The following is a 15797-nucleotide window of genomic DNA, read 5'->3' as shown; positions in this document are numbered from 1 at the left end:
CAAGTTAATTATTGTTTTTCATTTAAGACTGGTCTTTTTTTTTTTTTAATCCACTAACATGAAATGTAGATTGGACTAATTTGAAGCTGAAAAGCAAAACTGATTATGCATAGGTAAAGCTTCTTAATTAGTTCTTAATGTCACAATAATTTGGAGATCAGTTTTAGCTAATCTAAATGAGTCTAGTGTAATCTGAGATTTTTCTATTATTAACCAATGTGGGTGTTCCTTTTTCTTGACGGGAGGACGCAAAATTGAAATAACGTTTGAGACATAAGAAACACATTCAGTCTGATAAGTGAGATAATTTATTGTTGTTTAATCAATTTTCTTTAACTTTCTCATGCTGATATCAAACGTTGTACTGCATATCTGTAAATAAACATACCTGACACAATTGAGTGGCAAATAAAAACGGAAAGAGTTATTGTTAACTATATTTAATAAAAAGAAACTTGAGAAAATGCTTGTTCTTGAGTTACATGACGATAAATGCAACACCATTTCTTATAAGTTGAAATAACAGTGTAGCTGATTTAATGTTGACTTTTGTCATTCAACAGTAGAAGGGTTTATTGTAAGATTTAAAGTTGATTAATAATACTTTCTCTACTTAATGATCGACAGTGTTTCTGCTGTTCAGTGTTCAGCAATAAAGATGCTATTCATATTTTTAGTGACATATAGTCCCACAAATAGTCCCATAATTATTATATATTACATGAAAAATTATGATGCAAGCTTAATGTTTACGTAATATAACAGCATATTCTCCATCAAATTTCCCTTTAAAGGAGTTTTCCAAGATTAGAACAAGTTACGGTGAGCAGCATTTGTGGCGTAATGTTGATTACCACAAAAAATAGTTTTGGAAAAAAAAAGAAGAAGCAATAATCAAGGATAAAGGTTATGGTGCTGCACCTAAAATGAAAGGGAACGGGACCATTTTGTGGAGGATTTAAAAGCAGAAATGTGAAAATTACAATTTTAAAAATGTGCTTACATTAATTCTACTTTTAAAATGTGTGTATTATTTGACCTGTAAAGCTGACTAATCATCATTTTTGCAGTGGTAAAATAGGTTTTAGTGTTTATTTCGTCAGATTGACAAAACTGTAAAATTGGATATAACAGAAAATGTTAGTCATTTTTCCCACACTGAAATCATGTTAGCACATATTGTTTATGTCTTGTGGCTATACTATTGAAACAGTATTTTAAAGTTTATACATTTGTTGTAAGATTCTCACAGCAATTCAGATTTTAAATAAAAAGGAGAATCATGGTGCAATGCATTTCTGTGGTAATCATTAAAACATAATGCCACAATGCTGTTGCTTGGCTTAACTTGTACTGGATCCAAAAATATTAAACTAATTCTGTTTAATTTGGCTCAATATAATTCAAACTGTATATCAACTTTAGAGGAGGTTTTGGACTCTTCAGCCTTACCAGGCTTAGATGTTAGCATGTTTACTTATTGTTTGTTTATGCTCACTTTAGCAGGCACGATAGAGATGGGTGTGCTCTGGAGCCCTGGGCCAAAGATGGGAAACAGCTTTTCAGTGAACTTATCATTATATGTGCATAGGTGCTTGTTGTTGCCTGTATCCCAGAACGACACTTCTCCCTTCTCCATATTGACCTTTACCCTGATGGTTTCAGGCCTTCTCTCTAGATTCAGCACAGTGCGTGGAGTGGTCAGAGCATTGTAGACCCCTTTACTCAGGCCGATGGTCCACACTCCTGCTTTTGTTGTCACTGTGAACTTCCTCTTCCGAACTACTGACTCCTTGCATACTCCCAAGATCCATTTGGGGTGGTCAGCCACTCGGACCTCCCAACGGTGGCGCCCTGAGGAGAAACCTTCTGAACCAAGAACAAAAACACAGGGATCGAACCTCTCAGGGTTGTCTGGGAAAGACTGCCTCTCCTGACTCTCTTGCACACTGGAAAAATCAGGAGATATAGAGAGCCAAGGCGAGACTGTGTTGGGATCCAGGATGACAGGCACTGCAGACACAAACATTTTAAGGTGACCCACAAAATTCTCTGAGTTAGTATTACACATATTGTATACAAGATTAAATGTGCACTCACAACATGTGATATGAGATTGCATATTTTCCCAGATTTTGTAACCCAAAGCGCCTACATGCTTGGCCATGTTAATGAGAGCTCCTTCGACCTTCTTTGGTTCACCGCCAGTCCACTGGGTTCTGTGACAGACATAAAGTGACGTTTACCCTCTTACACACAGCAGAATTAAAGTCACAATGAAATGGACTGAAACAGATTGTTGAAAAATAACAAAAATTAGGGCAGGTTATATGAGTTGTTGATTGGATTTCGAGATGTGCATTGCACTTCTGCATACGTCTGTGGTTCACTGGAAGATCCAGTTACAAAATGTTTATTACATTTTGAGGTAAAAAAAGAAGTGTGCTTGTGTGCTACACAGTCTCATGAATGTGCAGTCATACACAGCAGACCAATGAACAAGGTAAGGATTTAATTAAATAATACATTAAAGTTTTGTTTGCTTTTCACCAAATCCTTGTATGCCCTCAAAGCACTTAGAATATATGGCACGAGACACCAGGGATCGTTCTGTGACCAGGTTTGAAGCTAATCGCCATTCACTACCATTATATGGATGAGCATGAGCAGTACATTTTGTGATCCGAAAAGTAAAGAAAGACATATGGCATTAGAACACTAATGCCGAAGTAAATAATGACTTGACTTTAATTTTTGGGTGAACTAACCCTTTAAGATCTATAACATGCATTTAGAAAATAGATAGGGGGATGTTTCATTTCATGTCAACTTTACAGCATATTAGATGGAAAAAAGGGCATCAGTGTGAGCAAATATGACATATCTACAGGTCCTTCTCAAAAAATTAGCATATTGTGATAAAGTTCATTATTTTCCATAATGTAATGATAAGAATTAAACTTTCATATATTTTAGATTCATTGCACACCAACTGAAATATTTCAGGTCTTTTATTGTTTTAATACTGATGATTTTGGCATTCAGCTCATGAAAACCCCAAATTCCTATCTCAAAAAATTAGCATATCATGAAAAGGTTCTCTAAACGAGCTATTAACCTAATCATCTGAATCAACTAATTAACTCTAAACACCTGCAAAAGATTCCTGAGGCTTTTAAAAACTCCCAGCCTGTTTCATTACTCAAAACCGCAATCATGGGTAAGACTGCCGACCTGACTGCTGTCCAGAAGGCCATCATTGACACCCTCAAGCAAGAGGGTAAGTCAGAGAAAGAAATTTCTGCACAAATAGGCTGTTCCCAGAGTGCTGTATCAAGGCACCTCAGTGGGAAGTCTGTGGGAAGGAAAAAGTGTGGCAAAAAACGCTGCACAACGAGAAGAGGTGACCGGACCCTGAGGAAGATTGTGGAGAAGGACCGATTCCAGACCTTGGGGGACCTGAGGAAGCAGTGGACTGAGTCTGGAGTAGAAACATCCAGAGCCACCGTGCACAGGCGTGTGCAGGAAATGGGCTACAGGTGCCGCATTCCCCAGGTCAAGCCACTTTTCAACCAGAAACAGCGGCAGAAGCGCCTGACCTGGGCTACAGAGAAGCATCACTGGACTGTTGCTGAGTGGTCCAACGTACTTTTTTCGGATGAAAGCAAATTTTGCATGTCATTCTGAAATCAAGGTGCCAGAGTCTGGAGGAAGACTGGGTAGAAGGAAATGCCAAAATGCCTGAAGTCCAGTGTCAAGTACCCACAGTCAGTGATGGTCTGGGGTGCCATGTCAGCTGCTGGTGTTGGTCCACTGTGTTTTATCAAGAGCAGGGTCAATGCAGCTAGCTATCAGGAGATTTTGGAGCACTTCATGCTTCCATCTGATTTCATTTTTCAGCACGACCTGGCGCCTGCTCACAGTGCCAAAACCACTGGTAAATGGTTTACTGACCATGGTATTACTGTGCTCAATTGGCCTGCCAACTCTCCTGACCTGAACCCCATAGAGAATCTGTGGGATATTGTGAAGAGAAAGTTGAGAGACGCAAGACCCAACACTCTGGATGAGCTTAAGGCCGCTATCGAAGCATCCTGGGCCTCCATAACACCTCAGCAGTGCCACAGGCTGATTGCCTCCATGCCACGCCGCATTGAAGCAGTCATTTCTGCAAAAGGATTCCCGACCAAGTATTGAGTGCATAACTGAACATAATTATTTGAAGGTAGACTTTTTTTGTATTAAAAACACTTATTTTATTGGTCGGATGAAATAAGCTAATTTTTTGAGATAGGAATTTTGGGTTTTCATGAGCTGTATGCCAAAATCATCAGTATTAAAACAATAAAAGACCTGAAATCTTTCAGTTGGTGTGCAATGAATCTAAAATATATGAAAGTTTAATTTTTATCATTACATAATGGAAAATAATGAACTTTATCACAATATGCTAATTTTTTGAGAAGGACCTCTTGAGTAATTCATAGCATAACAGAACAAAGAAATGTATGAAAATAAATCGAGAGGCACATACCGTCTTTTTAGCTTCTGGAAGTTCTGAGAAAAAAAATGTGAAAAGTTCACTTAAAAAAGCTGAATGAAGGATTCATGTATAATTTAGTTATTAGTTATGTTACAGTGTGAGAAACCCCTGTATAAATGTAAGGGGTCAATGAACTAATGCTCAATTTCCATATCTTGTTTAGTTACAGGGTTTAATGAAAGATTTTGCTATATGTTTTAAGGCCTTGCATGTCTTAGCCCTACAGTACATTGGTGATCTCCTCCTCCTCCCGCTTCCACAACATTTACAGGTTGATGTTCATTTTTCCCGTTGACTGATTTTTTCCCCCGAGATTTAGGCCATTGGCCTGCAGAGTTTAGCTTCAACCTCAATTAAACAGGCCTGATCCAGCTATTCAAGGTCTTATATCCAGGCAGATGTGTTGAGGCAAGTTGGAGCTAAACTCTGCCGGACAGTATGAGGCAGGTTTGGATATCCCAGTTTGTTAATCTGTTTTTTTTTTTATTTTTACATTTTGTATTGTATTTTTCTTGATTGTACAGCGCTTAAGGTACAACATTTGTTGATTTATAATGTGCTTTATAAATAAACTTGAATCTATTAATTTATTGAAAAGTGCAATTCATACATACAATAACTGGAATGTACATCTGCTGAGCATGTTTAAGTAAGTCTAATCAAAATGTATGTATGCATATGTGTGTCCTATTTACAATTGGTAAACTGAGAGTAAGTTTTAATTATTATCTGGTACACAAAAAGTTATTAACCCCCCTCAAAAAAATCTTACCTGAAGGAAAGTTAATTCCTCTGCTCCCATTTCCCTCTTTACTGATTGAATCAATTCTGCAAGAGCTGAAATATCACGAGTGATGCTTTCAATCCTCTCATTCATCATCAGCTTCTTCTCATTTTCTTCTCTATTCAAAGCATTTATTCTAGATGTCTCCTCATCATTTAAGACCTGACGGAGTCTCTCAAACTCCTGCTTGATTTGCGTTTCTGCCTCTTTAGTCTGGCCCTGTAACAAAGCAGAGAAGTGAAATGAGCATATGGTTTAAATGATCAAGACTTTGTTGAAGTTTTTGGCCTTTAATACGTTTCCAGAAACCGTTTACCTCAATAAAGGAGATTGTTTCTCTATATCTTTTTTTCATTCTTTTGAAGGAGTCCTGCTTACTTTCCAGTATTTTTATTTTCATGTTAAGCTCATCCTATAAACAAATTGCACGTTAGAAAAGTGCATTTATGCATTTCCACACAAAAAAAGTCAGTATTCATTTTAGCTGTAACATAAAGTGAGTTGCATTTGGTTCACTACTTATCATGGTGAGGGGAAATGTAATGAGTTCACCTTGCAGAAAGGTACTCCCTGATCTATCGGCACCAGCTCGTGTCCTGGGTGAAGAGTCACGCATTCCACGCACACGGGTTCCTCGTCTTTAATGCAGAAGAGCTGGAAGGGGCGCTGGTGCAAACCACACATAGCCTCATCGAAAGGACCTCCAGTTCTCCAGTTCCTCTCCTTTTTATAGGACACGCAGGTGTTGTTCAGTGCGCGATTGGAGATCGGTGTCTCTCCGTCGCAGCATTTTCGGCACAGCGGGCACTGCTTTTTCGTCTGGTTCTTCCAGCTGCTCTCCAGACATTGCTGACAGAAACTGTGGCTACACGAGAGCAACACGGGGTCCCTAAAAATGTCTTTACACACAGGACACGTTAAGTCTGATTCGAGAAGAGATGGTCTGTCTGTGATGTCCTCGTCACTGCATTCTGCCATGTTAGATTCGAGCTGTACTTTCACTTTCGCTAAACGGCAATATTTTCTTATAGGAGTTTTAAGGATGCTTAAAAATCACTGAGCTGTTTAAGGCAGCAAACCTTTAGCGTTTAAAAGGTTTTGTTTAAAAAAAAAGAAAAGCAGTAATCAATGTTTTGAGGACGACTCGTTCTACCTGTTTGCGTCTTGTTTCTGTCACTGCAACTTCCGCGTGCGCGAGAGAGCGAGTGGGCGGGGAGAGAAAAGCAGGAAAATATAATAAAAGTGCAAACAGTCAAAAATGTTTGTCTAACTTACATATTCATACAGAATTGGCTTGCCATCTCTCCACAGATCATGAACACCAGTAGCCAATTGGCTTTTATATGAATTTCTGTCAGGAATTTCTTGGGCGCGATCAGTTAACTGGAAGTTTTCTAGTCCAGACAGTTATATTAAAATATAAAGTTTTTTTGTCATTTGTTATATTTATTAATTAATAATATATAATTAGTGATAAATAACAAATGGTGTAATGTTTTGTCAATATGCATGAACAAAAATTAAATAAATAGTATTAAAATATATAATTAAAAGTAAGCATAAATAAAAAATGTAATTCACTTATTTTTCGTTTATTTAAATTTTTACACAATGGAATGTTGAATCAGTAAATATATTAAACATAATAAAAGGTGAGTAAAAATAAATAAATTTAAATTTATTTATGTAACATGAAACTGACACAGACTACGGCGTGAAATTTAAAAAAACGAAAATTTAATAATTTCACTTTACATTCATTTGTTTATTTTAGTCTGTTAAAAAACTCCATACGTTGTCTTAGTGTCTAGTGTCTATATCAAGCTTGACACATCAATGGTTCTCGCCAGGGGATCATCATAATGTGTCCTAAGCATTACAAATAAAAAAATAAAAAACCTGATATGTAAGATTGCAATGCAATACTATCAAAAGACCAGCAGAGCGTGGTTCAGCATGCTCACGGTTATTATAGGCTTTGTGTTGTTGACAACCATCTGGAAGCGCACACACACATCCCCAGTTAACAAACACTAAGCACACAACTGCACGATTCAAGACGCGTCCTGGACATCAGGCACACGGTTGATGTTGGAACAGTTATTTCTTGGATTTAGCCAGAAGTAAAACCAAAGAGGAAGCGCACGTTCTTCTTAATAACATCTGGAGATGTTTGGTAAATAAAGCCATCCTGTGAGCAGAGCTCAAGGCCTTTGATTCTAGCTCTCACACATCATCATCATCCGCGGTGGTCTCGCGCTTTAAACCGCCGCTGGGCTCAGCACAGCAACACCACCACCTATACTATATCAGCAGCGATACTGCTGGGGCGTCGCGTCGCTCAGCGCGTCTATTTATTTATCTAACGTTACCCGACACAGGATGTAAGTTACGAATACCTCAATGCTTTAGAAACATGGAGACCAAGACTCGGGAATTGGTGAGTAAATGAGCGGAGGACGGTTTGCTTTTTCCCTAGAGCTAGCGGGATAGACATAGCTAACGTTAGTTGGTTAGCTTGTTCAGCTAAAGCGCTGGCTCAATTGTCGATTTTAACAGTCTCTTTGATTGTTACGAGTCAGTAAATACTTAACTGACAATGGACAGATGTATATTGCTATAACGTTATACATTATTGTTTAACAGGGGACAGTCGGCTAAATGTGATGACAGAACAGCTAAGTAAACCGTTAGCTCAGCATTGCTGTTACAATGATTTCTGTGTCAGCTAAACCACTAGACAAGACAAGACATACTAGTTTAAAAGCAGAAATTGGAAAAACATTTTGGAAAATTAATCAAATTCCAAATGCACTCCTTCTTATATTTTATGCTGGGTAATTTTCTGTGTGTATGTCTCACAATTTCGTGTTGAAAGTGATTTTTCCCCTCATAATGTGCTACTTGGCAGCAAATATGGGTGTTTCTGGTCCATTGCATAGTTTTTTCAATGACAGCTTAGGGTTTTTGGAAACATCCCTTTTGGATCAGATATTGTCTTTTTGACAAGATAAGATTAGATAAGAATGGTTTGATTATCCAGGACAACGAATTTACAGTTTCTACTGTGTCAGTGACAAGACTAAAACATAAAACAACAATATTAAATACTATATAATGCAAATAAGGATTAAGGTTTGTATCTAATAAGGATTAACCCGGTAAAGCATAATATTTTCTGTTTTTTTTAAATGGAAACTTTAGGAAAAAAAAAGGTTACTTTTATGTTTTGTATCATGTTTGATACATCAGGCTTTTTACAATGAATTAATTAATTAATTGTAGGGCCAAAACATAGTTAATGCAAAGCAATAAAATGATTAAGAGATGTACATATAAACAAACATATTCTTATGTTTAGTTTTTCAAAAGATTTTACAGAAAAAAGTGTAACCATGTAGCTGTTTTACTTGATTGTGCAGTGTCTGGTCTGTTCTGTGTTGTAATTTATGTATGGTGTTACATGTTGATGGTATTTGATATAGTGTACAGCACATTGGTCAACAACTGTTGTTTTTAATGGTGTTATATAAATAAAGTTGGGATTGACATGTACTAGAACTTGAAGGTGGACATTTCTAGAATTATAATAAAAGGCCTTTTACCTGCTAAAAAAGTATGAAATGTCAGTCAGAGGGCAGAATGCATGTAGAAGATTTTCAGCAGAGGTTTTTCTGCAAAGTGTTGATTAAGTTGATAATTTAGAGGTCTAATATATTGTATGCTATTTGGGGATTGCATATTATAATAGAGTTAATTTGACTGTTGTGTTATATGTGGATAATTCATATATAATTTGATCTTTTTTCTCTATAGGTCTCCATACTGTGAGTAAGTCCAACTTCCCACCCTCCAGCAGTTTCTCCATCTTTTTCTCACTTTGCCCTTTGCGGCTGGAGGAGATGATGATTTCCTACACCTCGACTCTCCTGCTGCCTGTCTTGGTGGTTCTGATCCCTGTTATCTGGGCAGGAGACTGTAAGGGCCAAAGACAGGTTCTCCGGGGTGTCCCAGGATATGTCACAGATGGGCCGGGAAACTACTCTGTGAATGGGAACTGCGAGTGGCTCATTAAGGGTTGGTGTCAAAAACTACAAAAACAAAGGGCTGATGAATGAAAGAAGCTTTATTAGCATATAGTAGAAATGAAAGGGATGATCATATTCCGATTTTTTTGTAACTTGAATGAAATGAGAATTCAATCAATCTCTTTTCTAAATACATCTTATTGATGTTATTGTGAACGATTTGTCCATGCATCTGTTTCTTTTTTTTACATTTTTCATAATTTGGTCAATCCCAATATTCTTTTGTCTTCAAACTACAGACCTCTCTGTGGTGACGTTTGACAAGACTTCTCCTAATAATTAGTCTATCTAAAGTCTAAAGTCTGCCCCTTTCTGCAAGCTTGCATTCAGATCTGCCTCCATCCAATCAACAACCGATAGATAAAACCAAGTCTTCTACATTTTTCTTTTTTGATTATCTGTTTCACTTGGATGTACGTCACAATATGGAAGAAAAGATCCGTCACTACTTATGTTTTATTGCAATTTGAATTCTTTCGTCACATGATTAAGTTGGTATTTCAGTATTTGCTGCTTTAATAAAATGAGAGCTGAAGGATATCTTCTGCAGTCTCATCATGTTACTAAGGATGGCTTACCTAATAATTATTACATCTACCAATATCACTAGCTAAGTGACCGTGACCCCTCTCTCAATTGTTATAGTTGTATGTTTGTTCTATTTGTAATTGGAACTCTTCCTGAACTGCTTCTTCAGCTCCCAGCAGAAACCATCGGATTGTGCTTAACTTCACATTTATGGAGACGGAGTGCACCTATGACTATCTGTTTGTGTACGATGGAGATTCCTACCAGAGCCCCCTACTGGCAAGTTTAAGTGGCACCACCCTACCACAACCAATTGAAGCCAAGTCTGGTAAGGTAAGCCCAAAAGTATCAGCTTACATCCTCTGTTCAACTTGAGTCTGAGTCTGTGTCCTTTCCTTTTCATGGAATCAAAATGCACTTCCTTTTTTTTTCTTGCTTAATGCTTTTGATTCTGCTTTGAGAAGTCCTATCTTAGGTATTTCTATTTTTGTCAGCGTGTGTCCATTTTATAAGACCATGAGTCATTAGAAACTATGCCAGAGCTTGACTGCTAGACTGGTTTCTTGCTCACTTTCTGCCTCTCTTTGTACATAGTCATTATAATTTGTTCATCTTTTTGTTGTGTTCTTTACAAGATGCTGCTCCACCTATTCAGTGATGCCAACTACAACCTGCTGGGCTTCAATGCCACCTACACGTTTTCGGTTTGCCCTGGGGACTGCGGTGGTCATGGGCGTTGTGACGTAGCTACTGCCCGCTGTCAGTGCCATCAGGGATGGGGAGGAGCGGACTGCAGTACCCCTCTCTGCTCCCAGGTCTGCACACAACATGACCATGGTCGCTGTGATAAGGTAAGCAAAAGGGAACCGCTTAATCATGCATAAATTGAGTAAAAAAGTATTTTAAGTATTGTTCTCCAGGTAACCCATCCTTAATAACATGAGTCTGCAGAAGATATCATTCAGCTCTCATGTTATTAAAGCAGCAAACACTGAAATAGCTACTGAATTCTTTGACTAAATAGTTATTGAATCCCTCTCTTGATCACAGAGGGGTGAGCATTGTATCTGCAACCCTGGCTTTGTGGGACAGAATTGTCAGCTGGGTCTCCGTGACAACAGTGGGGCAGGACAGTGGTGGGAGGTGAGCTCAGGTGACATTCAAGCAGCCCCTCGCACCGCCTCTGCTGGAGTTTACCTGGCTTCCGCTAGAGCCATGTACATGTTCGGAGGTAAGACGGAGGGAGATGTGGGTTTCAAACATTTAAAAAATGTTTTTGAATCATTTGGTTCAGGGGTTTTTCAAACTTTTTGCCCCTTCTACAAAATAAAGGCAGCCATGTATCTTCAAGTATAAAAACTTTATATGTATGAGAAACATATTGAGGTTGATATATTAAATTATTATTTAACTGTATTTTATATTATCAGTCTACTAAATCAATATTTACTTTGCTAATTTTTTTATACAGACATTAAAATGTTATACACAAACTATATACAGACTATCTTCCAGTAGAATAAATTGATCACAAATGTAGAAAGGCAAAATGGAAATTCATTTGGGGAATGTAAAAAAAAAAATCTTATTTCTTTCTTTATTTCAGGGTTTGATCTGAATAGAGCACTGGGGGACCTTCTTGTTTACAACTTTTTGACCAATAATTGGGAACAGATGTCACACTCATATAGTCCAGTAAGAAACTTCTTCTCTTAAGAAATTTCTTATCTTATGTATTTCTAATAATATATTTTCATTTTAATGATCCCATAAATAATATCACCTCTGTATCAGGCTCCTCGACATTCCCACATAGCAGTAGAATGGCAAGGCAACATGGTCATCTATGGTGGTGAGCTTTCCAACCACTCATTGGCTAGTGATGTATGGGTGTACCGTGCACAGCAAGATGAATGGCAGCAGCTTGGCCAATCAAACTCTTCAGGGGCACCCAGGCTGGCAAATCATGCTGCAGCGATTGTAGACAACTATCTCTATATTTTTGGGGGTGAGTAAACCATATTCCTACACTTAAATGGATGATCATAAAAAAGACCAATATGAGCATTAATGTGATTTTGTTGTAAACGCAAGCAAAAAATACATGCTTTATCTCTTTTTTCCGTTCCTGCCATCTGTCCCCACAAATGTCTGTCTGTGTTTCCTCGCTTCCTTTTTTTTATATATATATATTTATATTTTATGTTACTTGGATTTAAGAGAAATTGTACCTATCCTTAAGAATAATTGATCGACCTGTGTTTTCAGGGAGGACAGAGGAGGACATGTTCTCCTCATCACTGTACCGGTTCCGGTTGTGGGATGGAGTGTGGGAGGCAGTTCAGCCTACGGGTGGAAAACCACCTGCTACCGCAGGACACAGCATGGTTTATCATGCCCATTCCAAAACTCTGCTGGTGTACGGGGGGCACAGACCTACCACTGCTAGGTATAACAACCTTACCACTGTATCGCACACTTTTGTGTTTGTAGTATAAGTTGATTATATAACACACACACACACACACACACATATATAATACAGCACGTGTGCTCCTAAATGACAAAAATTAGGAGCACACAAAGAAAGTTTGGAGCGCAGTGAAAAATGTTCAAGTAACACAGAGTTTAACAAACTATTTATTATATATATATATATACATACTACATGTGTGCTCCTCTTTGTGTTGTATGAACAACTACTGTAACAACTATTGTATGAAACCATTGGAGGATTATGGACTTGATGACTCTTGTATCTGCACACTCAGCATTGGCCTTAAGAGTTTGTTGAAGTATTTGAAAATCCTGAAACAGATGTTTTGAAAATTTGACACATTGAAAACAGCTTTTAAAACACTGATCACAAAAAACATTACTGTGATTGGTGTTTAGGTAGTTTTTGAACCAGGGACGGATTTATGATACACCAGCAGCGCTCAAACACACACACACACACACACACACACACACACACACACACACACACACACACACACACACACACACACACACACACACACACACACACACACATATATATAGTAGTCAACATTTGAAGTGGATCAAAAAAGTTCATCAAAGTTGTCCTGAGACAAGAACGGGTATTGTTCAAAAATTCATGTATAACTTTGATGAAAGGTTTTGCTCCACTTTGTTGACTACTGTATATATATATATATATACACACACACATATATATATATACATATGTATATGTGTGTGTGTGTGTGTGTGTGTGTATATAATATTTATAAAAAAATATAAATATATCAGATCTTGGCTGCGTGATTGTTTATATCGTAAGCTGTTATCACACAGATCTATATATAAAGTCGGACATATATACAGATTTATCCACATACAGTACACTCACATTCACGTAGGGTGATATATACTATATAGGAAATCTCAACTGCTTGATTGCTTATATCATCACAAAATATAAATATTTTCTCCCAACTCAGCTAAATGCGCCTATTAGGTATGAAGATATTAAGGCATCATAAACATTAATATCATGATTTTCTGTAAACTGCTTTAAAGCAATGTGTATTGTGAAAAGCACTATAAGCGCTTAAATTTGACTTGACTGACTTGACTGGACAATGCTGTTCAAGTAACATTGAAAGGCCCTAAAGCATACACAAAAGTTTGGCTGGAAATGTATGTAGTTCATAAGTTCATAAAAGTCTGTTAAAACAAGAGTTCTCTATTCAGAAAACAAAATGGGGGAATATCGCATGAGAAAATGAAAAATTGTATACTAGTACTAGCATTGTTTAGTTTTTTTTGTTTACAAGTTCCTAAAGTTACAGTCTGGTCCTGTCTCAACCAGGTTCAGTGTGCGTGTGAACTCAACTGATGCTTTCCATGTTGAGAAACGATTTTGGACTTCCTTCCGCTCACGTTTTCCTGCCAGTGGCCCGAGGGAGAGAGCATTCCACACCGCCACCGTCATCGGCAACTACATGGTAGTGTACGGTAAGTAGAGATGAGTAGTAGAGCTACACCCAGCCTTATTGTTTCTGTGGTTTCAAAGAGTGGGAATCAAATTAATTAAGGGAGATCTGTTTCTGTTTTTATCTCAGGAGGGAATGTGCATATTCACTACATGGAAGAGAAGTGCTACGATGAGGAGATCTTTTTTTATCATCTTGGTTGCCATCAGTGGGTGTCTGTTGGCGAAAGCCTCAGTCAGCGTAAGTGTATTTTTAATGTTCTGGGAGAGAGTCTGTTTGATATGTTGTTTAGAGAGGAGATGAAGTATGATGATGCATGTGATTGATGATCCATGCCTCCCTGAGGACTCTTTGCAAAAAATAACAGGAGAGCCTGTAAGGACTTGTGTGCAAGATGCTTCAGTCTGACTGGGGGCTTGTTATGACCTACTCTTGAGAGGTCATTTGTTGTGTAAATGCCCTTGTGTCTGATGCAGATTTACTGGCCTTCAGCTTTTAAATAAATGGATTCATAAGAAATAAAACTGCCCTCAGATAAAACAGTGTTTTCTGTTTATTTATTTTTTTATTGTAACTTAACCAGAGAAAGCTCACATAGGTTTGGTACCCTTTCTAATGCCTGTCAGGATTTTTGGAATTGTTATTTTTTGTTTGCGTGACATTTTTCTGAAAGGTGGTATTATTCCATAATGATGCTTCAGTTCAGCCCTCTAGGATATTGGGATTCTTGTAACTCTGTAATTGTACTACAGCATTTTATTGTTTCCTTACTTTAGTTATTTTCAATAAGCATTTATAGAAGAATGTATATCTATTAAATCTAATGTTCCAAGTTAAAGGGATAGTTCACCCAAAAATGTGAACTATCTATTCACCCATTTATTCACCCTCAAGTTGTTCCAGTTGTTGTATTGTTTTTCTTTCTTCTGCTGAACCCAAAGGAAGACATTTTTAAGAATGTGGTATACTATGGAGGTCAATGGCTGCTGTCAAATGTTTGTTTACCCACATTCTTCTAAATATCTTCTTCTGTGTTCAGCAGAAGAAAGAAAATTGTACTGGTTTGGAACAACTTGAGGGTGAGTAAATGATAACAGAATTTTCATTTTTGAACTATTTAAGCTCAATTAGCAGTTGATTATCACAAAAAACAACTTTGTCGAAATTCTCTTCTTTAAATATTTTTTTTTGAGAACTTTAAATGATTTGTGCATATTTTTTCTGTGACATGCTAACACTGTTTCCTCTTTGCTTCTATAGGAGGTGCGTCAGTGAGAGGCCGATATTCCCATATTGCTGCTGTCATGGAGGGACGCGTGCTGCTAGTTGCTGGCGGTTACAGTGGGGTTGCTCGTGGTGACCTCTTGGCATATAAAGTACCGCTGTTTGTAAGCAGTGACCCAGGAGACAGGGTAAAGACCTTAGATTACACTTTTTCTAGGGGTTGTTTTTCTGTAATTGTTTGTGTACACACATTACCAATCAAAAGTCGGTAAGAAGTTTTTAAAAGAATCTCTTAATTTATTTATTTTGATAAAAAAAATACAGTAAAACAGTAATATTTTGAACTAATATTACGTTTGAAAATAATTTTGTTATTTTAAAATGTAATTTATTCCTGTGATGGCAAAGCTGAATTTTCAGCAGCCTTTACTCCAATTTTCAGTGTCACGTGATCCTTCAGAATTTGTTTTAATATGCTGATTTGGTACTCATGTAAAATTTATTACTATTACTCAATGTTGAAAGCATTTGTGCTGCTTCATATGTTTGTGTAAACTGTTAATTTTTTTCTTTGATCAATAGAAAGAATAGGATTACATTTATTTGTAGCTAAAATCTTTTGTAACATTATAAATGTCTTTACTGTCACTTTTGATCAATTTAATGTG

At 37.3% G+C, this 15797-nt stretch overlaps 2 protein-coding genes across 2 annotated transcripts in view; one reads left to right on the top strand and one right to left on the bottom strand.

Annotated features, from left to right (window-relative positions):
- Positions 1 to 290: 290 nt before the first annotated feature.
- trim35-28 (tripartite motif containing 35-28) lies at positions 291 to 6538 on the bottom strand. Its single transcript, XM_077213313.1, has 6 exons — positions 5880 to 6538; positions 5644 to 5739; positions 5316 to 5546; positions 4535 to 4557; positions 2101 to 2219; positions 291 to 2013 (listed from the first exon to the last, which is right to left on the bottom strand). Exons 1-6 carry the CDS (start codon positions 6303 to 6305, stop codon positions 1478 to 1480), a joined length of 1431 nt encoding a protein of 476 aa, XP_077069428.1. The 5' UTR covers positions 6306 to 6538; the 3' UTR covers positions 291 to 1477.
- Positions 6539 to 7348: 810 nt separating this feature from the next.
- The window catches only part of megf8 (multiple EGF-like-domains 8), a 29980-nt gene continuing 21531 nt past the window's right edge, over positions 7349 to 15797 (top strand). The window contains exons 1-11 of the mRNA XM_077213135.1: positions 7349 to 7767; positions 9144 to 9404; positions 10113 to 10276; positions 10579 to 10794; positions 10994 to 11174; positions 11550 to 11638; positions 11738 to 11951; positions 12212 to 12392; positions 13782 to 13927; positions 14035 to 14145; positions 15166 to 15317. Coding sequence (XP_077069250.1) covers positions 9230 to 9404; positions 10113 to 10276; positions 10579 to 10794; positions 10994 to 11174; positions 11550 to 11638; positions 11738 to 11951; positions 12212 to 12392; positions 13782 to 13927; positions 14035 to 14145; positions 15166 to 15317 — 1629 coding nt within the window. The 5' untranslated portion in view covers positions 7349 to 7767; positions 9144 to 9229. The remainder of the gene's footprint in view (positions 7768 to 9143; positions 9405 to 10112; positions 10277 to 10578; positions 10795 to 10993; positions 11175 to 11549; positions 11639 to 11737; positions 11952 to 12211; positions 12393 to 13781; positions 13928 to 14034; positions 14146 to 15165; positions 15318 to 15797) is intronic.

Source organism: Siphateles boraxobius, unplaced genomic scaffold (assembly GCF_051911475.1).
Source record: "Siphateles boraxobius isolate OS27281-9 unplaced genomic scaffold, OSU_SipBor_1 12, whole genome shotgun sequence".
Lineage (NCBI taxonomy): Eukaryota > Metazoa > Chordata > Actinopteri > Cypriniformes > Leuciscidae > Siphateles > Siphateles boraxobius.
This window is presented reverse-complemented; position numbering and strand designations above follow the sequence as displayed.